At 49.1% G+C, this 27,376-nt stretch overlaps 2 protein-coding genes across 3 annotated transcripts; one reads left to right on the top strand and one right to left on the bottom strand.

The window, feature by feature from the left end:
• Nucleotides 1-264: 264 nt before the first annotated feature.
• Nucleotides 265-17,524, bottom strand: IQCG (IQ motif containing G). 2 transcript variants are annotated; one of them, XM_039369935.1, is made up of 10 exons: nucleotides 17,217-17,471; nucleotides 15,080-15,233; nucleotides 13,764-14,011; nucleotides 12,511-12,639; nucleotides 11,101-11,182; nucleotides 7,104-7,265; nucleotides 5,061-5,135; nucleotides 2,642-2,773; nucleotides 1,428-1,529; nucleotides 265-616 (listed from the first exon to the last, which is right to left on the bottom strand). In XM_039369935.1, the coding sequence occupies exons 1-10, from the start codon at nucleotides 17,387-17,389 to the stop codon at nucleotides 479-481; spliced, it is 1,395 nt and encodes a 464-aa protein (XP_039225869.1). In that variant the 5' UTR covers nucleotides 17,390-17,471; the 3' UTR covers nucleotides 265-478. The 2 variants fall into 2 exon arrangements, with proteins under 2 accessions (XP_039225869.1, XP_039225870.1); XM_039369936.1 differs by having other exon boundaries at nucleotides 479-616; nucleotides 17,357-17,524.
• RPL35A (ribosomal protein L35a) lies at nucleotides 17,492-26,349 on the top strand. Its single transcript, XM_039369937.1, has 5 exons — nucleotides 17,492-17,607; nucleotides 20,747-20,790; nucleotides 22,938-23,090; nucleotides 25,966-26,110; nucleotides 26,277-26,349. Exons 2-5 carry the CDS (start codon nucleotides 20,780-20,782, stop codon nucleotides 26,298-26,300), a joined length of 333 nt encoding a protein of 110 aa, XP_039225871.1. The 5' UTR covers nucleotides 17,492-17,607; nucleotides 20,747-20,779; the 3' UTR covers nucleotides 26,301-26,349.
• Nucleotides 26,350-27,376: the final 1,027 nt, after the last annotated feature.

Genomic DNA, 27,376 nt, shown 5'->3' with positions numbered 1-27,376 from the left:
GTGGTGACCAAAACTGGATGCCGTATTCCAAGTGTGGCCTTACCAAGGCCTTGTAAAGTGGCATTAACACTTCACGTGATCTTGATTCTCTCTCCCTGTTAATGCAGCCCAGCACTGTGTTGGCCTTTTTGGCAGCTGCAACACACAGCTGGCTCCTATTTAGGTGATTGTCCACTAGGACAATCAAACTTCATTGAACCCCCACACTATTTGCATCCTCTTTTAGAATCACCAGTGTAAAGCATGGGCACCTTGTTGGACTTATTAGCCAGCTTCCCTTTTTCCTTTATTTTTTTTTAAATGAAAAACAAAAAAGACACTGGCTTAGAGACCCCAGGATGGGTCCTCCCCAAATGAGAGACAGAAGTGCTTGAAGACAGAATATTTCTAATTATTTCGGATCCTCTGGGCAAATTGCAGAGCTGCTCTCTTCTCCAGTGTGCCCAAACTGGACCTGGGGATGGTCGTCCTCTTCCCATCACTTTTTCTTCTTCGGCCCGGCTTTCCCTTTCTTCCCTTTCTCTTTGCTGACCGGCTCTTCCTCCAGCATTTTCTTGAGGTTTCTGTAAGGACCGAGGAATCGGCGGACCATCATGCCTCTCCACCAGGCCTGCAGCTGAAAGGAAGACCGGCATCGGCAAAACAAGGTAACCCCCAAACACAACTGGGCAGCTGCCTGGCTTAGAGAAGTTTGGGGCTGAGTTGTGAGTCAAGGACTCCGTGTGTAAAGGGTGGGAGGGAGGGAGCAGCTTTTGAGCCTTTGCGGCCCAGAGGTGGGGAACTACGGCCCCTTCATGACTCGTGGACTTCAACTCCCAGAATTCCTCAGCCAGCATGGGGGAACTATGGCCCCCCTCATGGCTTGTGGACTTCAACTCCCAGAATTCCTCAGCCAGCATGGGGGAATTACGGCCCCTTCATGACTCATGGACTTCAACTCTCAGAATTCCTCAGCCAGCATAGGGGAACTATGGCCCCTTCATGACTCACGGACTTCAACTCCCAGAATTCCTCAGCCAGCATGAGGGAACTATGGCCCCTTCATGACTCGTGGACTTCAACTCCCAGAATTCCTCAGCCAGCATGAGGGAACTATGGCCATGACTCGCAGACTTCAACTCCCAGAATTCCTGAGCCAGCGTGGGGGAACTATGGCCCCCTCATGACTGGCGGACTTCAACTCCCAGAATTCCTCAGCCAGCATGGGGGAACTATGGCCCCCCTCATGGCTTGTGGACTTCAACTCCCAGAATTCCTCAGCCAGCATGGGGGAACTATGGCCCTCCTCATGGCTTGTGGACTTCAACTCCCAGAATTCCTCAGCCAGCATGCCTGGCTGAGGAATTCTGGGAGTTGAAGTCCGCAAGTCATGAAGGGGCCATCGTTCCCCACCTCTGAGGCAGCCCAGGATGGAGCCTTCCTCTTACCTTCAAGATGCTCTTCATCTCCAGGGCATCTTGCTCGACCTTCTTCCTCGCGTTCTCTTTCTCCTTCCGGTCCTCGATGATCGCCAGCTCGCACGCACGGCACTGCCGAAAGCGAGAGGAGAGATGGGCTTTGGAGTCTCCTCTTTGGGAAACTGAAGCTTCCTCTCTGAATTCGCACTTAGTCTTCTCTTAGTGGGGTGGGTGGGGGCTGGTCTGGGAGGGAGGTGTCTCTGTTCCTCCCCCCAGTTTGAAAAAATGGTTGGGGTTTTTTTAAATTCGGGCCAGGTGATTGACCCAAGGATACCTAGCTGACTTCCATACCTAAAGCGGAACTAGAACTCACCGTCTCCCGGTGATTGGTCCAAAGTCACCCAGCTGGCTTTCCTATCTAAGGTGGAACTAGAACTCACCATCTCCTGGTGATGGGCCCAGAATCACCCAGCTGGTTTTCCTGCCTAAGGCAGGACTAGAACTTACTCTTTCCTGGTGATTGGTCCAAAGTCACCCATCCGGCTTTCCTGCCTAAGGCGGAACTAGAACTCACCGTCTCCTGGGGATTGGTCCAAAGTAACCCAGCTGGCTTTCATGCCTAAGGCAGGATTAGAACTCACCATCTCCTGGTGATTGGTCCAAAGTAACCCAGCTGGCTTTCGTGCCTAAGGTGGAACTAGAACTCACCGTCTCCTGGTGATTGGTCCAAAGTCACCCAGCTGGCTTCCATGCCTAAGGCGGAACTAGAACTCACCGTCTCCTGGTGATTGGTCCAAAGTCACCCAGCTGGCTTCCATGCCTAAGGCGGAACTAGAACTCACTGTCTCCTGGTGATTGGCCCAAAGTCATCCAGCTGGCTTTCCTACCTAAGGTGGGACTAGAACTTACTCTCTCCTGGTGATTGGCCCAAAGTCACCCAGCCAGCTTTCATGCCTAAGACGGAACTACAACTCACAATCTCCTGGTTTCTCGGCCAGCTCCTTGACGGCTACACCAAACACGGATACGCCAATAAAAAACAGATCTTGCCCGTAGGGCCGCCATCTTTTCACCGCACCCTGCAGATGACCCTGAGCCCACACTCCCCTCGCACTCGGCCCTCCTCTGCTGAGATCTTTGCAGGTGCCCATGCAGCTGCTCCGGATCCCAGACGGTGTTCCCCCTCCTCATTCACCTTGAAATGGGGGGGTGCCGATGGGAACGGCTGGCGTGTCCCTTCCTACCTGCTTGGCCAGTTCTTGCAGAGAGGCCTGGTCCGCCGTTCGCGAGGACTTCAGGTTGTTGAGGGCCTGTTGCTTGGCCTCGGTTTCCTTTTCGTACTTCTCCATCCAGTACTCCAGCTTCTCTTCTATGCTCTGTTTGTGAGAGGCATGTGTGGTCACTAAGCACCTTTTTAAGGCACGTGGACTTCAACTCCCGGAATTGAAGTCCACCTATTTTGAAAGTGCCAGATTCGAACACAGGACCCAGAACACCGGTATGCCCCTTGACTCTCCCTATCAACTTCCTTCCCAACTGCTTCTTTTTGAGCTACACGAACACACACACGCACACCAACTTTGTTCTTCCCACCTCCCACGCTCCAAGTCGCTTACATCTCAACACCGTGTTTTCTGCTACAGGCAAGTCCTTGACTTACAACAGTCCATTTAGTGAGGGCGCAAAGTTCACAACGGCACTGGGAAAAGGGACTTACGACCGGTTTTCACACGTCTGACCGTTGCAGCATCCCCCAGTGATCAAATTTCAGACGCTTGGCAACTGACTCGCATTTACGACGGTCGCCGTGTCCTGGGGGGGGTCACGCCATCCCCTTTGGCGACCTTCTGGCAAACGAAGCCAAGGTGGGGAAGCGGGGTTCGCTTAACGACCGTGTGAGAATAACTGAACCACTGCAGGGATTCGCTTCCCAAAGGACGTAAAATGGGGCAAACCTCCCGTAACAAATGTCTCACTTAGCAGCAGAAATCTCAGTTGCGGTCGTAAGTCAAGGACTAGTGATGTCAGACGAACGTTAGCCACCTCCACACTTGGCATCTCACCAACTCCGGTTTCTCCTTACGACATGTACAATTTCATGCCAGTTTTGCCCTCCCGACTGCCGAGCCGCAGTCGTCCTGCCAGCCCCTCGCCCTGCGGACAGGTGGACGGACTCCCAGAATTCCGAGCAGCGGCCGTGCGAGGTCAGGAATTCTGGGAGCTTAAATCCACTGAGGGAGACGGCCAGCCAAGCCAGCAATCAGAGTTTGCTCCTCTGTCCGACTGACCAGGTTCAACTCCTGACTCGGCTAACAAAAATCATAGATCGTAGAATAGGACTGGAAGGGACCCTGGAGGTCTTCTAGTCCAACCCCCTGCCCAAACAGTATACCCTATACCAGGGGTAGGCAACCTTGGCTCTTTTATGACTCGCAGACTTCAACTCCCAGAATTCCTGAGCAAGCATGGGGGAACTATGGCCCCTTCATGACTCTTGGACTTCAACTCCCAGAATTCCTGAGCCAGCATGGGGGAACTATGGCCCCTTCATGACTCGTGGACTTCAACTCCCAGAATTCCTCAGCCAGCATGGCTCAGTTTGGAAACCTCTCCTTTTCCCCTCAGCATGGCTGGCTCAGGAATTCTGGGAGTTGGTCCACGAGTCATGAAGGGGCCATAGTTCCCCCATGCTGGCTCAGGGATTCTGGGAGTTGAAGTCCACCAGTCCACCAGGTGACCTACCCCTGGCCTAGACCATTCCAGACAAGTGGCTGTCCAGTCTCTTCTTCAAAGCATCCAGTGATGAAGCACCCAGAACTTCTGGTGGCAAATAGTTCCACTGGTTAATTGTTTCTCCTTAGTTCTAGGTTGCTTCTCTCCCTTTTGCGACCTTCTGACGAGCCTAATCAATGGGGGAATCCAGATTCACTTCACAACCGTGTTACTAATTTAACAACTGCAGGTGTGCGCTTAAGCCACAGGGGTAGGCAACCTTGGCTCTTTTATGACTCGTGGACTTCAACTCCCAGAATTCCTGAGCCAGCCATGCTGAGGGGGAAGGTGAAAGCCATGCTGGCTCAGGAATTCTGGGAGTTGCAGTCCACGAGTCATAAAAGAGCCAAGGTTGCCTACCCCTGCCCTAGGCCATTTCAGACAAATGTTTGTCCAATCTATAACTGTAACTCATTCCATTCCCCACCATCCAGTCAGAGCTGAAGAAGCTTCTGGGACGAGAAGCAAAACGTCTTCAAAAAAAAAACAAGAAAGTCCAGTTGCCTCCTGAAAAACCAGTTTAGGATTAGGGGTGACATGATAGCAGAGTTCCAGTATCTCAGGGGCTGCCCCAAAGAAGAGGGAGTCAAGCTCTTCTCCAAAGCCCCTGAAGGCAGAACAAGAAGCAACGGGTGGAAACTCACCAAGGAGAGAAGCAACCTGGAACTAAGGAGAAACTTCCTGACAGTGAGAACAATTAACCAGTGGAACCACCTGCCTCCAGAAGTTGTAGGTGCTCCAACCCTGGAGGCTTTTAAGAGGAAATTGGCAGCCATTTGTCTGAGATGCGTCTCCTGCCTGAGCAGGGGGTTGGACTAGAAGACCTCCAAGGCCCCATCCAACTCTCGTTCTGTTCCTTTCAGAGAAATGAAGTTCAGAGTCGTCACCCACCGTTTGCTGCTGCTTCAGGAAAGCCTCGATCTCCATGTGGACTCGGATCTCTTGATCCATTTCATTGCGCAGCTTCTGAAGTCCGGGAGGAGAAGAAAAGGGCTGTCATCAAAAATGGCGATCCCACACGGCGTGTCTCTCCCCCCCCCCCCGATTATCAGACTGAAGGATGGATGGATGGATGGCAAAGGGGCAGGGTATCTATTGCAGGGAACCCTGGGCGTACGACTATCATTGGGACCAGAATTTCCATTGGTAAGCAAAGTGATGGTTAAGCAATCCATGCCTGAATTTACGACCTTATGTCGCCTGTGGCCATTGCATGACCCCGGGACGTTGCAGCCGTGGTCCATACATGTGCCCAAGAGCACAATGTGCTGTCGAAGAATGAAAGCTGGGGATGAACAAAGCAAGATACATCAAGATTTTGCGACTGGAAAATCCCAGTTTTTTAGTTAGTCAAGAGCAGGAACGCAGAGAAGGAGGAGGAGGAGAAGAGGAGGAGGAAGAGGAAGAAGGAGGAGGAGAAGAAGGAGGAGGAGGAAGAAGAGGAGAAGAAGGAAGGAGGAGGAAGAGGAGGAGGAGAAGAAGAAGAAGAAGAAGAAGAAGAAGAAGAAGAAGAAGAAGAAGAAGAAGAAGAAGAAGAAGAAGAAGAAGAAGAAGTTGGAAGGGACGTTGGAGGTCTTCTAGTCCAACCCTAGAAGAAGAAGAAGAAGAAGAAGAAGAAGAAGAAGAAGAAGAAGAAGAAGAAGAAGAAGAAGAAGAAGAAGAAGAAGAAGAAGAAGAAGAAGAAGAAGAAGAAGAAGAAGAAGAAGAAGAAGTAGTAGTTGGAAGGGATGTTGGAGGTCTTCTAGTCCAACCCTAGAAGAAGAAGAAGAAGAAGAAGAAGAAGAAGAAGAAGAAGAAGAAGAAGAAGAAGAAGAAGAAGAAGAAGAAGAAGAAGAAGAAGAAGAAGGAAGAAGGAGAAGAAGGAAAAGAAGGGAAAAGGAAAAAGAAGGAAGAAGGAAGGAGAAGAAGGAGGAGGAGGAGAAAGAAGAAGAAGAAGGAAGAGAAAGAAGAAGGAAGAGAAGGAGGAAGGAGGACAAGAAGAAGAAGAAGAAGAAGAAGAAGAAGAAGACGAAGAAGAAGAAGAAGAAGAAGAAGAAGAAGAAGAAGAAGAAGAAGAAGAAGAAGAAGAAGAAGAGGAGGAGGAGGAGGAGGAGGAGAAGGAGAAGGAGGAGAAGGAAGAAGAAGAAGAAGAAGAAGAGAAGGAGGAGGAGGAGGAGGAGGAGAAGGAAGAAGAAGAAGAAGAAGAAGAAGAAGAAGAAGAAGAAGAAGAAGAAGAAGAAGAAGAAGAAGAAGAAGAAGTAGTAGTAGTAGTAGTTGGAAGGGACGTTGGAGGTCTTCTAGTCCAACCCTAGGAGGAGGAGGAGGAGGAGGAGGAGGAGGAGGAGGAGGAGGAGAAGAAGAAGAAGAAGAAGAAGAAGAAGAAGAAGAAGAAGAAGAAGAAGAAGAATGAAGAACAGGAGGAGGAGGAGGAGAAGAAAGAAGAAGAAGAAAATAATAAGAATAATAATATTAATATTAAGAAGAAGAAGAAAAAGAAGAAGAGAAGAAGAAGAAGAAGAAGAAGAAGAAGAAGAAGAAGAAGAAGAAGAAGAAGAAGAAGAAGAAGAAGAAGAAGAAGAAGCTATTCTTGGAAACGCAGTGAGATAAGAACCAAGTTCCTTTGGTGAAGGAAACCCCTGTGGGGTGAACCTAGGAGAGGAAGGCTAGCCAAATCTGCTGACGATGGAGCTTCATGTGTCCCGAGTCTGCAGGAACCTCTCTCTCATTCGGGCTCCTTCGCCAGCATCATGTTAGGCCTGGGACCTACTGCTTAGAAAGGGTCAACTATAATTATTTACACAACAGCGTTGAAAAACGGGACACGACTGTTCCGGCCGTCGCGACATCCTCACCGTCATGCGGTCTAAATTTGGGCACTTGGGTGTCTCCCTATCTCTCTCCTCTCCCCCCCCTCAAGAAAGCCCTCCTCCTCCCCCCCCCCAAAGGGAAACGTACCTCAATTTCATTCTGCAGATCGTTCTCGGTCAACGAGCACTTCTTCTGCACTTGGGCTACATGGAGATCGGTGTCCTTCTTGACGTAGCGATTCTCCATGTCCGTTTTGGCCTTCATCTCCTGAAGCTGGTCCTTGAGGTAGGCAATCATCTCGTTCCGGTTCTGGGAAAGGACCAGGATGATGGTGGTGGTGGTGGTGGTGGACAACAAAAAGGAAGGAAGGTCTGCTAGTCAGGTCCATCCCCGGAGGTGGCCATCCAGACTGGACTTGGTACCCAACTAGGTAACGTCATCAGTGCTAGAAGGGTTTGCAGAGTGGAGAAGAAACGGAGGAGGAGGAGGAGGAGGAGGAGGAGGAGGAGGAGGAGGAGGAGGAGGAGGAGGAGGAGGAGGAGGAGGACTGTGGGGTCCTTGGTCGTCTTTAAACTTGGTCTTTTTCTTGCAGATATTTCATTATCAAACGAAGTGACATCCCGTGCTAGAAGAGAATGGAGTTCTCTCCCTATTTACATACACTCCCTTCTAGCCCTGATGATGTTCCCTAGTTGGGTCATGAAATGTCTGCAAGAAAACCACCAAGCTCAGAGAGCCCCAATGACCCCCACAGTCCTAGTCCTCCTCCCAGTCCCACACCCCACTCCCTTCTAGCACTGATGACCTTCGCTAATTGGGTTGTGAAACGTCTGCAAGAAAACAACCCAGGTCAGAGGCCCCACAGTCACAGTCGTAGTTGTCGTCCTCCTCCTCCACCTCCTCCTCCTCTTCCTCCTCCATCATCTCCATCTCCCTCCTCTTCCTCCCTGCAAACCCCTTCTAGCACTGATGACGTTCCCTAATTGGGTCGTGAAATCTGTAAGAAAACCACCCAGGTCAGACACCACCAAGGATCCCGTAATTCTCCTCCTCCTCCTCCTCCTCCTCCTCCTCCTCCTCCTCCTCCTCCTCCTCCTCCTCCTCCTCCTCCTCCTCCTCCTCCTCCATCATCTCCATCTCCCTCCTCCTCCCTGCAAACCCCTTCTAGCACTGATGACGTTCCCTAATTGGGTTGTGAAACGTCTGCAAGAAAATAACCCAGGTCAGAGACTACCAAGGATCCTGTAATTGTCCTCCTCCTCCTCCTCCAGCACCACCACCACCTCCTTCTCCTCCTCCTCCTCCTCCTCCTCCTCCTCCTCCTCCTCCTCCTCCTCCATCATCTCCATCTCCCTCCTCCTCCTCCCTGCAAACCCCTTCTAGCACTGATGACGTTCCTTAATTGGGTTGTGAAACGTCTGCAAGAAAATAACCCAGGTCAGAGATCACCAAGGGTCTTCTAATTGTCCTCCTCCTCCACCTCCTTCTCCTCCTCCTCCTCCATCATCTCCATCTCCCTCCTCCTGCCTGCAAACCCCTTCTAGCACTGATGACGTTCCCTAATTGGGTCGTGAAACGTCTGCAAGAAATCTGCCAAGCTCAGAGAGCACCCAGGACCCCACAGTTCAGCCCTGAGCTACGGAGATTCTCTCCCATTGGACTGTTGGAAAGTGGGCTCTTCTCAGACGGGGAGGACAACCTGAGCCAGGGCTGGATCCTTTTCCAAAGGAGGAAGGCTCACAACCTCTCCAATGTGCAAACTTTGTGTTTTTTTTCCCAAGCAGTTTCACAGGCGATGGAGTTCTCCAGGCAGTGGGCTTCCATTTGGCATCTGGGAATCCATTAGGCCACGTCTAAAACCGACAACCCCTGGGAATGGGCTTGGAGGGATGCTGTTCAGTGGTGTCCCTCAACATTGTGATTTTTTTTTAACACCACACACAGTTCAACTTTGGAACTGGCTACGGACCGGCTTACGAAACCGGGTGGAGGCACTTGGTGGAGGCCGGCGGTCTTGGAGGAGTGGGGTCGCCGCTCAAGGCGACGTGCTGGGAGACCAGTGGGCTTCCTCGGGTAACTGAGTGGGTGGGCACTGGTGGAAGAGACGGGCCAGGGTCCTCTCCGAAAGGGCCCTGCTTATGTCCTGATTTCCCACCCAAGGCGGTTAGACTAGAGCAGTGGTGGCGAACCTATGGCACGGGTGCCAGAGGCGGCACTCAGAGCCCTCTCTGTGGGCACGCCCGTCGTCGCCAGCATCTCGGGCAGGTCCATTAGGCCACCGCTGGCACACGGAGCAACAGCCCCGCCCAGCGCAAAGGAGGCAAAGCGGCCAGCTAGCAAGCTGGAGTAGCGGTGGTAGAGCATGCCCCCATGCGCTCGCTGGCCTCTATGTGCGGGGGGCCGATGGTGTCGGGCAGCGGCCGCCCCTGCCTCGCCTCGCCTTGCTCTGCAGCAATGGCACCTCTGCCCTACCCCCTGCCTCACACTACAGCAAAAACCTCCTGCCCACCGCCCCACCCACCAGAGATCCCCTGGATCTCCCCCAATCCTGCCCAGCCCCCACAGATGTCCCCCTCCCACGAGCAACATCGAGGTGGCCACGCCCAGCCCGGCCGTGGCCACCCAGTCTGCCATGACCACCGCAGCCACATCCAGCCAGTGGGCCATGCCCCCCCCCACTGCCTCCCCCCCTGAAGGCACCACAATACTGATGCGGCCCTGGCACTTTGCGATAAATAAAGTGGGTTTGCGGTTGCGGTTTGGGCCCTCGGTCTCTAAAACAGCGGTTCTCAACCTGTGGGTGGGGACCCCATTTGGGGTCGAACGACCATTTCACGGGGGTCGCCAAACAACGCAGTCCGCCATTTTTCCCCCCCCCCCTTTTCCTTAGCTGTGCTACTCCCTTTTATTCTATTGGCTTTTGAAAGCCAATAGAATAGACTCTCTTGAATAGAGTCTCATTCTATTGGCTTTCCAAAGCCAATAGGAATTGTCCAGGCTGTCTCAGCCCTCCTGAGCCCGCCAAAAGTCCCATTCTGCAAACGGTGCTGCACCAGTCAAGTAGTCCTCGACTTACGACCGGTTGAGTAGTCCTCGACTTACGACCGGTTGGGGGTCGCGGCATTAAAAAGGTTGAGAACCACTGCTCTAAAAGGTTCGCCATCACTGGCCTAGAGTTCCCCAACCTTTCTGGATTGGCAGCCCAGGGGGTGGGGGGGAAAAGGGGGGGATGGTTTTTTTGCGGGAGGGGGCAGGCTCCCATCCCTCACACGAGTGAGGCTAAGAGAGTGTCTTGATGCTCACGCAAGTGGGGCCGTGAGCACCCGCAACGCTCGCAAGAGTGGATCGGTGCGTGCGCCAGCCTGCCACTTGCGTGGGTTGATTGCAAATAGGCCATGGACCGATGGTGGGCCACAGCCCACAGGATGGGGACCCCTGGATTAGCCCATTCCGATATCCCAAAAGCTGAGCCCTTTTACTTAATACAGTTGGGACCTTGGAGGTCATCTAGTCCAACCCCCTGCTCAGGCAGGAAACCCTGTACCATTTCGGACAAATGGCTGTCCAGTCTCTTCTTAAAAACCTCCAGTGTTGAAGCATTCACCACTTCTGGAGGCAGGTTGTTCCACTGGTTAATTGTTCTAACTGTCAGGAAGTTTCTCCTTAGTTCTAGGTTGCTTCTCTCCTTGATGAGTTTCCATCCGTTGCTTCTTGTCCTGCCTTCAGGCGCTTTGGAGAAGAGCTTGACTCCCTCTTCTTTGGGGCAGCCCCTCAAATACTGGAACACTGCTATCCTGTCCCCCCTCGTCCTTCACAATTCCATCAACCTTTCCTTATATGCTTTAGCCTCCAACCCCCTGATCCTCTTTGTTGCTCTTCTCTGTACTCTTTCTAGAGTCTCAGCATCTTTTTTACATCGTGGTGAGCAAAACTGGATGCAGGATTCCAAGTGTGGCCTTAAGAAGAGACTGGACAGCCATTTGTCCGAAATGGTGTAGGGTTTCCTGCCTGAGCAGGGGGTTGGACTAGATGACCTCCAAGGTCCCTTCCAACTTTACTACTGTTACTATTACCAAGGCCTTGTAAAGCCGTATTAACACTTAATCGTCAGGGCTTGGGAAAAAGACCCTTTTTTCAGGCTGACCTGCAGCTCGTAATCCTTCTCCTTCTTGACCTCACCGAGCTGTTTCTGAAGACTTTTGATTTTCTTCCTTCCCATCTCTTCCCTGTAAATTGGGGGGGGGTGGTGGTTGGGGGGGGGGGTAGAGAGAACTGTGTTGAGAACAAAGGAGACCATTTCTGAAACCTTGTGGGGCAGCAAGGGACAGAGGTAAGTCCTTGACTTATAACTATTCGTTTCGGAACCGTTCAAAGTTACGGCAGCCCTGGAAAAAAAAATAATAACTGGCTGAGGAATTCTGGGAGTTGGAAGTCCACAAAGCTGTTCAGGTCGGACACCCCGGCGTTATAGCTTTCCAAAGAACATGGAATAAGAGGAAAAACAGCCTCAAGGGAAAAAAAAAAGAGTTCCGTCTCAACACGTCCCGCCAAAAAAATCAGGGAATTACCCGGCATCTGAGCCCTTCCACCTAGCAACATGTGGTTGAGGGTCTAACTAGGGCAGGGGTAGGCAACCTGGGCTCTTTTATGACTCGTGGACTTCAACTCCCAGAATTCCTGAGCCAGCCATGCTGAGGAGAAAGGGAGAGGTTTCCAAACTGAGCCAGGCTGGCTCAGGAATTCTGGGAGTTGAAGTCCACGAGTCATGAAGGGGCCATAGTTCCCTCACGCTGGCTCAGGAATTCTGGGAGTTGAAGTCCGCAAGTCATGAAGGGGCCATAGTTCCCCACCCTGGCTCAGGAATTCTGGGAGTTGAAGTCCACGAGTCATAAAAGAGCAAAAGGTTGCCTACCCCTGAACTAGGGGCACAGCTAGTTTTAAGTAGGTGTGCCATTCTGCTTCAGCCCATTTACACTAATACAGTCCTGGGTTGCATAAAGAGAGGCATAGAATCAAGTTCACATCTTGATTCATCCATCCATCCATCCATCATCTATCTATCTATCTATCTATCTATCTATCTATCTATCTATCTATCTATCTATCTATCTATCTATGTCTCTATATCTGTTTCTTTCTGTCTATCTATCTACTTACCTACCTACCTATCTATCTATCTATCTATCTATCTATCTATCTATCTATCTATCTATATCTTTATCTTTCTATATGTCTCTATGTCTCTATATATCTATCTAACTGTGTCTCTATATATCTATCTGTCTTTCTTTCGGTCTATCTATCTATGTCTCTCTATATCTATCTATTTATCTGTGTATCATTATCTATCTATCTATCTATCTATCTATCTATCTATCTATCTATCTATCTATCTATCTCTATCACATACACACACACACACACACACACCCCTACATACACACAAAGACAGACCCCTCCCTGTTCAGATCTGCCCTCCCCAAGCCAAAGGCATTGCAGGCCGTGTCTCCCCGGCACAAAAGCCCTCGGAGTCAAGGGAGATGGAAGAGGTGACCTGAGGACCAGGTTCTGAAGATTGGTCTTCTTGTCCCTTTCCATAGTCACGGCCAACTGCAGGGTGCGGAAGGTCCTCAGCATCAGCATTTCATCCATGGTGCCTTCCAGCACATTGCTCGAGTATTGCCTGCCGGGAGGAGAGGGGAAGGGGTCAGCTCGACAGCCCAGCAGAAAGGGGGCTCAGGGGGGGGGGAGTCCTTAGTGCTCTCTGAGCTGGGTGGGTTTCTTGGAGACGTTTCATCAACCAACTGAGTAACATCATCAGTGCTAGAAGGGAGAGGGCTTTATGGAGGAGGAGGAGGAGGAGGAGGAGGAGGAGGAGGAGGAGGAGGAGGAAGACTATGAGGCCCTTGGTGCTCTCTGAGCTTGGTGGGTTTTTTGCAGACATTTCATGACCCAACTAGGTTACATCATCAGTGCTTGAAGGAAGGAGAAGGAGGAGGATACTGTGGTGTCCTAGGTGCTCTCTGAGCTTGGTGGTTTTCTTACAGACATTTCATCACCCAACAGAGTTACATCATCAGTGCTAGAAGAGATGATGATGATGAGGATACTGTGGTGTCCTAGGTGCTCTCTGAGCTTGGTGGTTTTCTTACAGACATTTCATCACCCAACTAGGTTACATCATCAGTGCTAGAAGCGAGGAGGACGAGGAGGAGGATGGGGAGGAGGATGGGGAGGAAGAAGAAGACTATGGGGTCCTTGGTGCTCTCTGAGCTTGGTGGTTTTCTTGCAAACTTTTCATGACCCAACTAGGTTACATCATCAGTGCTAGAAGTGAGGTGGAAGAGGAGGAGGAGGAGGAGAAGAAGACCTCCTTCCAGCTTCTAACTGCCGCACAGTTCCCAGAGACCGGTGAGGTCCCATAGATTGGGCCTCCTTCAGGTCCCGTCGGCCAGACAATGTCGGCCGGCGGGCCCTCGGGGAAGGGCCTTTTCTGTGGTGGCTCCGACCTGGTGGAATCAACTTCCCCCCGAGGTTCGAACTACTCCCACCCTGCCGGCCTTTAAGAAAGCCGTTAAAACTCTCCTGTTCCGGCACGCCTGGGGCTGATGTCCTCGGCGGGCCGGGATATGATCGGACTCGCGGTATGACTGGATTATTTTATTTTATTGTTTTATGACTGTTTTTAACTTTGTACGCCGCCCTGAGTCCATTGGGATTGGGCGGCATATAAATATTTGTAAATAAATAAATAAATAAATAAATAAATAAAATATTCCATATTCCATTCTCCACCTGGAGTCCTACCTGTCCGCTTGAACCTTCTGAAGAACATCTGTGGACAGAACGCTCTGCCTGGTGGCCATGGTGAAGAGATGGTTGGACCGCTTCAGGTCAGAGCTGGTGTCCAAGAGCTGCCACCGAATTTCCGCCACTTTGCCCAGCTCGACGGGAATCTTGGCCAGGCTCTCGGCCCTCTTGTCCATGAGGTTCCTGTATTTCGCACTCAGCTCTTGCTGGCTGGTAAGGATGTCCTGCATGCCTTGTTCGTCAAGCTGAAGGAGAGGCAACGAAAGACGTGGGAAGGAGGCCTTCGAAATAGACCAGAGCTGGTACTGCTCAATCTTGGCAAGTTGAAGAAGGATGGACTTCAACTCCCAGCTTTAAGACTTGTGGACTTCAACTCCCAGAATTCCCTAGCCAGCACAACCGGCTGGGGGATTCTGGGAGTTGAAGTCGACCCCTCTTAAAGGCCAAGTTGAGAAACACTGGAGAAATTGGGGGGGGGGGTCAGTTGTGGTCCTAAGCTAGGGGTCTCCAAACTCGGCTGCTTTAAGACTTGTGGACTTCAACTCCCAGAATTCCCTAGCCAAGAGTTGAGTAAACACTGGAGAAATTGGGGAGGGGTCAGTTGTGATCCTAAGCTAGGGGTCTCCAAACTCGGCTGCTTTAAGACTTGTGGACTTCAACTCCCAGAATTCCCTAGCCAGCACAACCGGCTGGGGGATTCTGGGAGTTGAAGTCGACCCCTCTTAAAGTAGCCAAGGTTGAGAAACACTGGAGAAATTGGGGGGGGGGGTCAGTTGTGGTCCTAAGCTAGGGGTCTCCAAACTCGGCTGCTTTAAGACTTGTGGACTTCAACTCCCAGAATTCCTCAGCCAGCATGGCTGGCTGAGGAATTCTGGGAATTGATGTCCACAAGTCTTAAAGCAGCCAAGTTTGGAGATGCCTATCCTGACTGTATTCCAGAGGTTGAAAAATTGTCCTCCAGCGCCACCTGCTGGACATGGACTGCTAGGAAAAAAAATCCTGAAAAAAAGTCACCGAATAAGTCAATAAATGGCCGTGGGTTTTGCAACGAGGTGAAGACTTAGAATTATCCAACCACAGCAGCCAACAGTGAAACCTACTGGAGGGTTGGCTAGATCACTGAGAAGGAAATCCTGTTGATCACAGGATCTTCCGCTCCACCCTCTTCTCTGGCCTGCCTGGACCACATCCAGGCACACAAAGTTGGTAGGTGGTTGTGCCCCTTTTCCCAGCCAGATGTCTACTACTCGACCTTCCAGGTTACTTCCTTCATCTTGAATAACGGTCGTTCACAGCCCGGCGCGGGCACTTACATCCTCCACGTCTTTCCTTCCCTCGTAGGAAACGGGCATGATGCAGCCGAGGATGGTCAGCTGGTCCGTGCAGTCTTCCAGGACAGCGGAAAGCCGAATGGCGTCCAGAGGGGGCAGTTTGGGGGTGGTGTTCTTGATCCAGTTCCATGATTCCCTGGCGCAGAGAAAGAGCAGGCTGGGCTTCAGAGAGCTGGCAGGCCCAAAGAGCCGGGAATGACCGACCGGTGGCCTTGCTTCCAAGGAGCTCTTTATTGTCGTTGCGCCTATGGACAGAATCTTGCCGGAGGAAAGCAAGTCTCTGCATAACTATGAGGTGTACGCTGGGAATGGCTAGGGAAGGTCCGTCTACTTTTGCTCTCTTCCTGCCTAGCGGAGATTCCAAGCTCGGCTATCTCTTTGCCCGAAAGGAAGGAGCCCCTCCCAGTGATCACACCAACCATCAGAAACTAGGACTGTTTCAAGCACCAGCGCAGAGCGTACTTATAAACACTTTCATTGCAAAACCGAAACTCTGGATACAATTGATCTAGAACAGTGGTTCTCAACCTGTGGGTCGGGACCCCATTTGGGGTCGAACGACCATTTCACGGGGGTCGCCAAACAACGCAGTCCGCCATTTTCCTCCCCTTTTCCTTAGCTGTGCTACTCCCTTTTATTCTATTGGCTGTTGAAAGCCAATAGAATAGACTCTCTTGAATAGAGTCTAATTCTATTGGCTTTCCAAAGCCAATAGGAATTGTCCAGGCTGTCTCTGCCCTGCTGAGCCCACCAAAAATCCCATTCTGCAAACGGTGCTGCACCAGTTGAGTAGTCCTCGACTTACGACCGGTTGAGTAGTCCCCGACTGACGACCGGTTGGGGGTCGCGGCATTAAAAAGGTTGAGAACCACTGATCTAGAAAGACAATCCCCCTCACTCAGGTTTTGTGGCTCTTGGAATATTTAACTTAATTTTATTTTGTATTATTTTCTTTTATTTTTTATTTTCTTTTATATTATTTCTTATTTTTTTTGTTTTATTTATTTTTATTATTTTCTTTTTTAATTGTTTTAATTTTTAATTTTTTATTATTTTATTATTTTAATTTGTTTTGCTTTATTTATTTTATTTTACTTTATTTTATTTTATTATTTTATTTTTTATTTATTTTCTTTCTTCTTATTATTTTATTTATTTTATTTTTTATTTTCTATTTATTTTATTTATTATTTATTATTTTATTTATTATTTTTATTACTTTATTTTATTTTTTATTGTTTTATTTTATCATTTATTTATGTTATTTATTTTTATTTTATTTCTTATTTTCATTTTATTTTTTATTTATTTATTTTTTATTTTTTTATTTTTTTATTTTATTAATTATTTTATTTATTTCTTATTTCTTATTTTATTTATTTCTTATTTTATTTATTAATTATTATTTATTTTATTTCTTATTTTATTTTATTTTCTATTTTTTATTATTTGATTTCTTATTTTTTATTATTTCTTATTTATTTATTTATTTGCCACCTATCTTGCCATGGGGTTACTCTGGGTGGTTTACAACAGTGAAAAGGAAGAAATGAAAACAAAGGTAAACAAAATAGATGTAAAATAATAGAACAAGAGAATAAACAATGAAAAAGAAAACAATAAGAATACGTTAATATCACAGCAAAATTTTACAAAGGAGGGCGTGACACGGTGCTGGTGGGGGCCCCCAAGTACCATCTTTTCTGAGGCACAGCAGGATAAGCCTTTAAAAAAAAGAAGTAGATCCCAGCGCCTCCTACATCCCTGGGATCTCCTGGTGGTCTCCCATCCAAGGACAAGCCAGCTGTAATCCTTGGCTACCTTACTGAGAACAGCCAAAGGCCTCCCCTTGGCCTAAAATGTATATGTTGCACCGGCCGTGGCTCTTGATTTTACATGCTGCTTAGGGCAGTAGTAGTCACAAATCAAATCAAATTTCCCCCTCTATCCTGGGATCTCCTGGTGGTCTCCCATCCGAGGACCAACCCAGTCGGACCCTTTCTCTGCCACCGAGGGGCTGCCACGTAGCTTGGGCGAAAAGGCCTTTCCCGACCTAGCGAGGAGCACCGGGGGACCCCGAAACCGCGAAACCGTTTCAGGGATTTGGGGGGAGACTCACACGGACTCCCTCCGCAGGAAAGAGGGGGTCGCCATGGTTACCAGAAAGCGTCCGAAGGGGCCCTGACCGAGATTAAGGCGGCTATGTAAATCCCTGTGAATTTTAGGACGGCCTTTAAGAACTCCGAGGGCGCCAAATACCTCCCTGGGCGTGAGAGAGCAGGGGGGGGACATGGCTTAAAAACAAACGACCCAATAACAAAGCGAGGCGAGCCCAGGAAGCGTCCCCGAGCCGAGGGATTTCTGTCAGGCAAATCCGATAGCCACCTCATGAAAAACGACCGGCGAGGAGGCGTGGAGGGAGGGCTTCTCGAGTGCCTGTCCCGGCGTGCCTCGCGGCTCGTCCTCCTTTTCCTTTCTCGCCGCCGCCAGTTTGGGCCGCTGCTGCGGAGGTGAGGGCTGCGTCGGCGGCCGGTCGGCGGGTGTTGGCAAGGGGGGGCGCGCGGAAGGACGGCGCGGGAGCGGGCGGGAGGGCCGGCCGGTGGGAACGGGCGGGTCTAGCGGCGGACACGGACAAGGATGGCTGGGATGCCGGCTGGATGCCGGCGGCACCCGGGCCTGCTCTGGAGACGTGAGATCCGCTCTAGGAGTGGACGAGGACTCTCGTTGCTCTGCAGTCTGGGAAGGGAGGCCGGGATGCGGGGCTCTCCTCGGGCCTAGATTGGGGGGGGGACCGAGGGGGTCCCTTCCCTTCCCTCGCAGCCTCAATCAGACGAGATTCCTCCCTCTACTAATTCCCTATCCTCAAAGATAGACTGCCTCTGGACTTGGAGGCTCCATTGTGGCTTTAATAATAATAATAGTAATCATAAAGTTGGAAAGGACCTTGGAGGTCACCTAGTCCAACCCCCTGCTCAGGCAAGAAACCCTATACCCCACAATGATGATAATATAATCATTAGCTGTAACTTCGTGTTCTCCTGCTGGGCCAGGTTAAGAGCCTACGCAAAACACTAAAAAGCATCTCGTGGCTACTAGTTATGGCAGTCATTGCTGCCCTATTATTATGGCAGTAGTTATTACTAACTGCCATAACTAGTACTCATGAGAACCTATTTAATAATGATAAAGTTGGAAGGGACCTTGGAGATCATCTAGTCCAACCCCCTGCTCAGGCAGGAAACCCTACACCATTTCAGACAAATGGCTGTCCAGTCTCTTCTTAAAGACTTCCAGTGTTGGAGCATTCACCGCTTCTGGAGGCAGGTTGTTCCACTGGTTAATTGTTCTGACTGTCAGGAAGTTTCTCCTTAGTTCCAGGTTGCTTCTCTCCTTGATGAGTTTCCATCCATGGCTTCTTGTCCTGCCTTCAGGCGCTTTGGAGAAGAGCTTGACTCCCTCTTCTTTGGAACCCTGCTATCATGTCCCCCCTCGTCCTTCTCTTCATTAAACTGGACATTCCCAAATCCAGAAACCGTTCCTTGTATGTTTTAGCCTCCAGTCCCCTGATCATCTTTGTTGCTCTTCTCGACACTCTTTCCAGAGTCTCAACATCTTAGTATTTTGCGTGCTCACCTGGCACAGCTGGTGAGCACAAAGGTATAGCCGATAATTTGTATTTTAATAGTAGTTTATTCTTGTTGTATAGGTTCCTGGCGTATAGAAAGCCTGAGAAAACTATAGAAGATGTGACGTTTTCAGGCAAAAGATTGAAATATCTGTTCTTGTTTTTAATATCTAGAATAGACTTGGAATCTTCAAACTTGGCCCTTTGATGACTTGTGGACTTCAACTCCCAGAATTCCTTAGCCAGGCACACTGGCTGAGGAATTCTGGGAGTTGAAGTCCACAAGCCATCAAAGGGCCAAGTTTGAAGACCCCTGCCCTATACCACTTCAGACAAGGGACTTTTATGCTATATACAATGCCTAGGGCAGAGGTAGGCAACCTTGGCTCTTTTATGATTCGTGGACTCCAACTCCCAGAATTCCTGAGCCTTTTGGTCCTGCATAGAATACCTAGTGTGAAATATTCCCTATTATGGCATTCTGTAGATTTCCTAGGCATTCTATAAAAGGCCTAAATTGCACACATTGAGGGTAACGCATGCATGTATTTATTTTATTATTTTTAATATTGCCAGCCACCCAAAGTCACCTCGGGGTGAGATGGGCGGCAAACAGATTTAATAAATAAAATATGTCTGAAACTCTGGAAAGCTGTTGCTAATTTAACATTTCACCGTGAAATCATGCAGCCCATAAATGTAATAAATAAAAATAGACGATATTACAAACACCTATAAGAGACAGGCTGCCCAGGGCGTGTGAAGTGTATACATCTGCACATCAGATTCTGACCCACGCAAGCCAGTTCCACCTTTACCTTGTCGGCTATTTTTAAGTGTCACAAAATGTGCATAGTAGAATTTTTGCAGGACATGGAAGTCTACAATATGGTGTCTGCCTGTAACTTAATTTCTGTAGAGGAATGGGATGGACAGTTGGTGGGGGGATATTGAGCAGTTCTGGTTTTGGGGAAGGCTGTTAGAGGCAGGGAGGGGGGAGGGAAAGTCCTTGTCATGAGTTCGGATTCAGCCCTTAAGGCAGTGGTTCTCAACCTGTGGGTCGGGACCCCATTTGGGGTCGAACGACCATTTCACGGGGGTCGCCAAACAACGCAGTCCGCCATTTTTTTCCCCTTTTCCTTAGCTGTGCTACTCCCTTTTATTCTATTGGCTTTCGAAAGCCAATAGAATAGACTCTCTTGAATAGAGTCTAATTCTATTGGCTTTCAAAAGCCAATAGGAATTGTCCAGGCTGTCTCTGCCTGCTGAGCCCGCCAAAAGTCCCATTCTGCAAACGGTGCTGCACCAGTTGAGTAGTCCTCGACTTACGACCGGTTGAGTAGTCCTCGACTTACGACCGGTTGGGGGTTGCGGCATTAAAAAGGTTGAGAATCACTGCCTTAAGGAGTGTGCAAAGAGTGCATGGTTGAGCTACAGGGGTCTTGGTTCCCCTACTTGCATTTCTTGAGAGGGTGGTGCACAGATTGATGGTAGGGGTGTGAATTCAGTGCATTTAGACCAGTATGTCTCCGTTTTGCGAACTTAAAGAGATGGACTTCAACTCCCAGAATTCTGGCTAGGGAATTCTGGGAGTTGAAGTCCACCCGTCTTCAAGCTGAACCCCCACTATTTTAAGCCTTGAGTGATGCCTTTTCTAAACTGAAAAGAATAGAATAGAGCTAGAAGGGACCCTGGCGGTCGTCTAGTCCAGCCCCTTGCTCAAGCAGGAGAACCTATACTGTCACAGACAGGGGAACGTCCAGTCTCTTGAAAATCTCCAGGGATGGAGTGCCCACAACTTCTGGAGGCAAGGAGTTCCACTGGTTGATTGTCCTCAGTGTCAGGAAGTTTCTCCTTAATTCCAGGTTGCTTCTCTCTTTGGACAGATGGAGATCTTGAGCAAACCTGCAGTAGGGGAAGTGCGACACGGGGATTGTAATATCGCGCGTGCCCAAACCAGGTTTACTAAGCTGTGTTGATGTGTCTCTCTCCCTTAACAGCTTTTTTTCTTCTCTTTTGTGCAGGCCTGCTGGAAACGGGACTTCTAAGGCAACGCCATGACAGGCAGGTAGGAGATTTGCCCAGAAGCATGCACCCTTCCTCTTGTTTTGCTCAGTCGGCTGCATCCTGCTTTTTATTACACGCCTGCCAGCTAGTTACGCTGAGGTTACTTCACGGAGCCCCCCTCACGAGATTACTCAGAAGCTTAAAAACTTGTTCACTGGTTAAATTTGGCCGTCGTGGCTAGCAGAGCCTTTGTGCAACTTCGTGTTGGGCCTTCCTCTGGACCATGAGGTCCTGTGCACAGTCACTCATGCCCTGATCATCTCTCGGTTGGATTGCTGCAGTGCGCTCTGCTTGGGGCTGCCCTGGAAGAGTATTCGGAAGCTACAACTGGTCCAGGAAGCCATGGCAGGGACCTTGCTGGAGGCCCCTCAAGTGACAAATGTAACACTCTGTTGGGTGACCTGCAAGGGTTGCTAATTTGCTCCTGGGTCCAATTCCAAGTGTTGGTTATCACCTTTAAAGTCCTTTATGGCCTGGGTCCAAGGTATAACCCCAAAGGGACTAGCCCAGGGGTAGGCAACCTTGGCTCTTTTATGACTGGTGGACTTCAACTCCCAGAATTTCTGAGCCAGCCATGCTGAGGGGAAAGGGAGAGGTTTCCAAACTGAGCCAGGTTGGCTCAGGAATTCTGGGAGTTGAAGTCCACCAGTCATGAAGGGGCCATAGTTCCCCCATGCTGGCTGAGGAATTCTGGGAGTTGAAGTCCACGAATCATAAAAGAGCCAAGGTTCCCCACCTCTGGACTAGCCCACCCCATCACTCCCAACAGATGAGTCCTACTTTGGATCCCATCTGCCAAAGAATTCTGGCTGTTGGGGTCTAGGAGAAGAGCCTTTTCTGTCGTGGCCCCTGCCCTTTGGACTATTCTCCCACCAGAGGTGACTTTGGCCCCCAACTTCCCGGCTTTCAAGAAGGGTCTTAAAACCTAGCTCTGCTGTCTGGCTGGCTTGGGGTCCCAATCGGGATGCTTTATGCTGGGAGTGGCTGAAAGAGTAGAGAGTAGATCCTTCCCCGTTGTCTGCGTTCTAGTTAATCTTTCATCATTTTAATCACGTTTTTTATCATTTTGTAAACTTTTCAGTTGCTAGAATGAGACATGGCCTATGCATTTAATAAAATAATAGGTTACACAGACCCTTAAACCAGGTCATCTAATGATCTAGTGCAGGGGGGTCTTCAAACTTGGCCCCTTCATGACTTGCGGACTTCAACTCCCAGAATTCCTCAGCCAGCATGGGGGAACTATGGCCCCCCTCATGGCTTGTGGACTTCAACTCCCAGAATTCCTCAGCCAGCATGGGGGAACTATGCCCCCCCTCATGGCTTGTGGACTTCAACTCCCAGAATTCCTCAGCCAGCATGGGGGAACTATGGCTCCTTCATGACTCGTGGACTTCAACTACCAGAATTCCTCAGCCAGCGTGGGGAACTATGGCCCCCCTCATGGCTTGTGGACTTCAACTCCCAGAATTCCTCAGCCAGCATGGGGGGAACTATGGCTCCTTTATGACTCATGCATTTCAACTCCCAGAATTCCTCAGCTAGCGTGGGGGAACTATGGCCCCTTCATGACTTGCGGACTTCAACTCCCAGAATTCCTCAGCCAGCATGCCTGGCTGAGGAATTCTGGGAGTTGAAGTCCACAAGTCATAAAAGGGCCAAGTTTAAAGACCCCTGATCTAGTGGCTGCATTAGTACATACCTACTAATCTCAATTAGTAGTTAGTGTTGTGTGAATCCACTAACTACTCAAGGGCATTTGTTTAGGGACAAACTCGTGAACACCGTCTTGAATTCTATTTTAATCTTCTTCCCTTAAAACCCAGGAATGAAATCAGCTTTAGGCTGTGATGCTAGTGAAACAACCAACCAGGAAATTGGGAATTTAGCTTTTCCACTCCGATGGACAGTTACCTGTGTTCTTTTTTTTTTTTCTTATTTTCTTATCTATCTCATACGGAATGTGATGCTAAGCCTTTTTTTTTTTTAAGTGATTGTTACATATTAAGGCAAAATTGGGGCCTGCTACTGGTACATGAACCCAGCAGCCATTGGGGGAATCTGCTCCTCGGCGTTGCCTTGTTTTGCCAGGGCACCGTTGTTGTTCCTCAAGTGTAATTGTGGGGGGGGGGGTCCATTCTTCCCTAGATTGTGGTGCAAGGCCACTTTCGCTGGCTACAAACGAGGCCTCCGAAACCAGAGGGAGCACACGGCTCTGCTGAAAGTGGAGGGCGTTTATTCCCGCAATGAGACCGAATTCTACTTGGGCAAAAAGTGTGCCTACGTGTACAAGGCCAAAAAGTGAGTGCATAGTGATAGGGCTTGTTTCATGCTCCCATCTGTGTGTGTGTGTGTGTGTGTGTGTGTGTGTGTGTGTGTGTGTGGCGGGGGGTGCATAGTCTTTACGATGTTGATGAAATGCTGTGCTGTCCTTAAAGCGTGGACTAGGTGGTCAAAGGGAGTTCAGCAATTCTGCGTGTGGGTCTGTTGTCATTATGTCCTGGTTCCGACAGATGAAACTCTTCAAAGAACTTTGAGGCATTGTTTACCTTAAAGAATCTTTATTTTGAGTAGCATAACATCGGCACTAACACAATCAAAGCCAAAAACTGGATTCCTCTCCCCTGAACACATAGTATCAAAGCACAATTCCCTCCTCCAATTAACAGTCATAAGTCACATTCTCCAATTTCATTTGAAATGCAGGCTTTCCCTCCAGTTCTCCAGCCTGCCAATTCTTATCATCTCTTATTTCAACAACCTTGGTTCTCACACTAGGTCCAGTATTATTATGAATGAACCTTTATTATCAAAGTATAGCATGTATACAGTGAGATTGGCTGAGCCTCCCTCCGTGTGTCCCCCCACACACAACTCCCAGTGACTACAAACCCACCAACTTATTACCCCCTGTGAGCTAATACCTTCCTGTCCCGCAGCTGTCAAGCCAGCATACCAAACCACAATACAGTCTAGCTCAGTGGTTCTCAACCTTTTTAATGCCGCGACCCCAACCGGTCGTAAGCCGAGGACTTTCCCTGCCCGGGAGCACCGCACATGCATGGTGCCGCCCCTGCGCCGGCCAAGGCGTAGCTGGCAAGCGGCAGAGACGACGCAGGCCGACCACCAGCTGGGCCACCTGCTGGCCCAGCTCAAGGGAGGTAAGGCACCCACCGGGCCCCACGCGCGCCAGCAACTCTCCCTGCGCCCGCCGGCCTCCCACCTCCCACCCCTGGCCCTCTTTTACTTAACATTTTTAGAAGTTGCTCAGCAACTTCTGGAAGCTTCCAGACAGCTCGCCTTCGCTGCAGACAACTTGCAGCACCGTTTGCAGGAATGGGACTTTTGGCGGGCTCAACAGGGCAGAGACAGCCTGGACAATTCCTATTGGCTTTTGAAAGCCAATAGAATTAGACTCTATTCAAGAGAGTCTATTCTATTGGCTTTCAAAAGCCAATAGAATAAAAGGGAGTAGCACAGCTAAGGAAAAGGGGGGAAAAATGGTGGACTGCGTTGTTTGGCGACCCCCGTGAAATGGTCGTTCGACCCCCAAATGGGGTCCTGACCCACAGGTTGAGAACCGCTGGTCTAGCTAGACTCTCGTGCACATTTTCCCCGCCCCCACCCAGCGTCATCTAACTCTAGAAGCAAAAAGAAGACAATGGCTGCATCTCCATCTGTTGTCAAGGCAAAAACATCCAAAGTTAGCAGCATTGACACATTGTGCTGGCAAAATGACCTCCATGTAGGCTCTTTAGAGAAGCCTTCTGGGGTTGGTTGTTTTGCAGAGCCCTGCAAGAAGAGCTTCAGGAGGGACAGGTACTATGAAAAATGCAGAACCACAGTCAATCGCTAAAGCTGCCCAATCTGCACCTGTAATGGATGCCCAGTGTCCTGGTTCCGACAGATGAAATTCTTCAAAGAACTTTGAGGTGTTGTTTACCTTAAAGAATCTCGAGAGGGGCTGAAGCCAAAATCTGAATTCCCCTCCCCTGAGCACATAGTATCAAAGCACCATTCCCTCCTCCAATTCACAGTCATAAATCACATTCCCCAATTAACTTGAAATGTAGGCTTTCCCTCCAGTTCTCCAGCCCAGCCAATTCTTATCATCTCTTATTTCAATAACCTTGGTTCTCACACTAGTATTTTATAACAGTTTTGCCAAAAGTCAGCACTAGCTGCCAATTGCAGGAAATCCACCCCCAAATCAAACCATATATTTGTTTAACCACCATGGTGATTTGCTTGACTACAGGGAAGAAAAAAAGCCACAAGTTTAGAATAGAATAGAATAGAAAATAGGACAGTGGCTGTCCTGGCTGTGGAATTCTGGGAGTTGAAGTCCACACGCCTTAAAATTGTCAAGGTTGAGAAGCACTGAAATAGGAGAAAGAATAGAATAGAGAATGAATGGAATATTCTATTCTATTCTATTCTATTCTATTCTATTCTAGAGAATGGATGGAATAGAATAGAATAGAACCACAGTCTATTAGAATAGAATAGAACCACAGTCTATTAGAATAAATATAGAATAGAATAGAAAATAGGAGAAAGAATTAAATAGAACATAGGAGAAAGAATTGACTAGAATAGAATAGAAAATATGGATTAGAATAAAACAGAAAAGGAATAGAATAGAGAAAATGAATAGATGAGATGAGATGGAGAGTAGAACAGAACAGAACAATAGAGTAGAATAAATATAGAATAGAATAGAATTGGAAGGGACCTTGTAGGTCATCTATAGGAGCTCAAGCAGGAGCTCCTATACCATCTCAGACAAGTGACTGTCCAATCTCTTCTTAAAAATCTCCAGTGATGGAGCGCCCACGATTTCTGGAGGCAACTTCTGTTCCACTGGTTAATTGTTCTCCTTAATTCCAGTTTGCTTCTCTCTTTGGTCAGTCTCCATCCATTGTTTTTTGTCTTGCCCTCTGGCGCTTTGGAGAATAACTTGACCCCCTCTTCTTTGGGGCAGCCCCTCAAACACCAGAGGACTGCTATCACGTCTCCCCTGTTTCTGCTTTTCTTTAGACTAGTTACATCTGTGATGGGCAGGCCCCGTTACGGTCGTTAAGGGCGACCTGGGTGCTGTTTCCAGAGAGCTGGGGTCTTTGGCGAGCCGGGAATCGCCAGGGTTGAACGGAATTGTCTCTTTTCTTTTTGGCAGCAACACAGTCACTCCCGGGGGCAAGCCCAACAGGACCAGAGTCATCTGGGGGAAGGTGACCCGGGCCCACGGAAACAGCGGCATGGTGCGGGCCAAATTCCGCTCTAACCTGCCCGCCAAAGCCATTGGACACCGGATCCGAGTGGTGAGGATGACAGCTCCTTTTGGCCGGGGGGGGGGATCGTCCGGGATTTCGAAATCTGCCTGCAGAGGGTCACATTTTGGGGTGGCGAAATTGGGGACGGTCGTAGAACAGGCGGAAAAACAGTTCCTCTGGATGTCTGCTAAGCATTCTTCTTTTCTTCCCGCAGATGCTGTACCCATCCAGAGTCTAAATGTAGGCTGCCAATAAAACGGAAAGTCTATTTCACTTTTTGTACACTTCGTCCAGCCTTGCCTTTTACTTGCTCTGCGCGCAGCTCAAGCCTCGTGAGCGATTTGTCCTTTTCAAGGGGTAGCAGTGGGTTGTTTATCGCTCACCGAAACAATGAAAGTAAAGCCGTTAATTGCGTCTCCGCTCAGAGTTTTGCATGCGCTCAGACGGTGTTTACAGTTTTCCATAATAAGATAGTCCTTGACTTATAAGTGGAATGGAGTCCAGAAATACGGTCATAAGTCATGCTGGTCATTAAACGTGACCGACCTGATTTTATGACATCTTTTTTGTGGCAGTCAGTAATTAAACCCATATGAATACCAGTTTCTGGCAAAATACAGAAGTGGCCAAAATTGTGGAAACCTTTTGGGAAAAGTGTCCAGTAGAAATGCCACCTTTGGTTAAGTTTCCACCCATTTTTCTTCTCATTTCTTTATAACTGTAGCCTTGTTCACTTAATAAGATTATTTTGCATCATGCCCGAGCAGGGGGTTGGACTAGATAACCTCCAAGGTCCCTTCCAACTTTACTACTATTATTATTATTATTACTTTCTGGGCGACCAGTCAGCTCTTTGCACCATGACTTTGATTTTACTACATTTTACAAGCTCACTAAATGAAAGCACACACACAAAAAAAACCCCAACCAACTTGATAGCGATCACACAACACACTGACCAATGTCCTCCTGTCAGCTTCAGTACATGAGATCAATAACTGGTTCCTGCTCTGATCTGGTTGGCTCATAGCCAAAACAAAATGACACCTGATTGGCGCGCGTGCGCACACACACACACACACACACACACACACACACACACACAGAGCAAATAGCCATGAATGCATGCTGGTGGTCGAGCCCCCAAAGTTCCTTGCCTTCGGCAGAATCCAGCGTTGTAACTTTGAATCTGGGTTGTAGGTGTCTTTTTGAGTATCCATAACTGAACATTTGCTAAGCAACCGGTCGTAAGTCAAGGACTACCTATAGGTGGATGTAAAGACTAGATGACCTCCAAGGCCCCTTCCAACTTTG

The sequence above is a fragment of the Crotalus tigris genome, unplaced genomic scaffold (genome assembly GCF_016545835.1).
Source record: "Crotalus tigris isolate CLP2741 ecotype Arizona unplaced genomic scaffold, ASM1654583v1 scf7180000021321.634910, whole genome shotgun sequence".
In the NCBI taxonomy this organism is placed as follows: domain Eukaryota; kingdom Metazoa; phylum Chordata; class Lepidosauria; order Squamata; family Viperidae; genus Crotalus; species Crotalus tigris.
Note: the sequence above shows the minus strand (reverse complement) of the source record. Positions and strands in the feature narration are given on the sequence as shown.

Bases quoted from the DNA above. Each gene is read 5' to 3' on its own strand.
- RPL35A (XM_039369937.1), top strand. The intron at 23,091-25,965 runs GTGAGTGCATAG...TCTTTTTGGCAG, and splicing joins TACGTGTACAAGGCCAAAAA to CAACACAGTCACTCCCGGGG. The intron at 26,111-26,276 runs GTGAGGATGACA...TTCTTCCCGCAG, and splicing joins TTGGACACCGGATCCGAGTG to ATGCTGTACCCATCCAGAGT.
- IQCG (XM_039369935.1), bottom strand. From the start codon at position 17,389: ATGTCCCCCCCCTGCTCTCTCACGCCCAGGGAGGTATTTGGCGCCCTC. The intron at 14,012-15,079 runs GTAAGTGCCCGC...CCTCTCCTTCAG, and splicing joins GAAGGAAAGACGTGGAGGAT to CTTGACGAACAAGGCATGCA. The intron at 1,530-2,641 runs GTAGGAAGGGAC...CGCTTTCGGCAG, and splicing joins TGCAAGAACTGGCCAAGCAG to TGCCGTGCGTGCGAGCTGGC.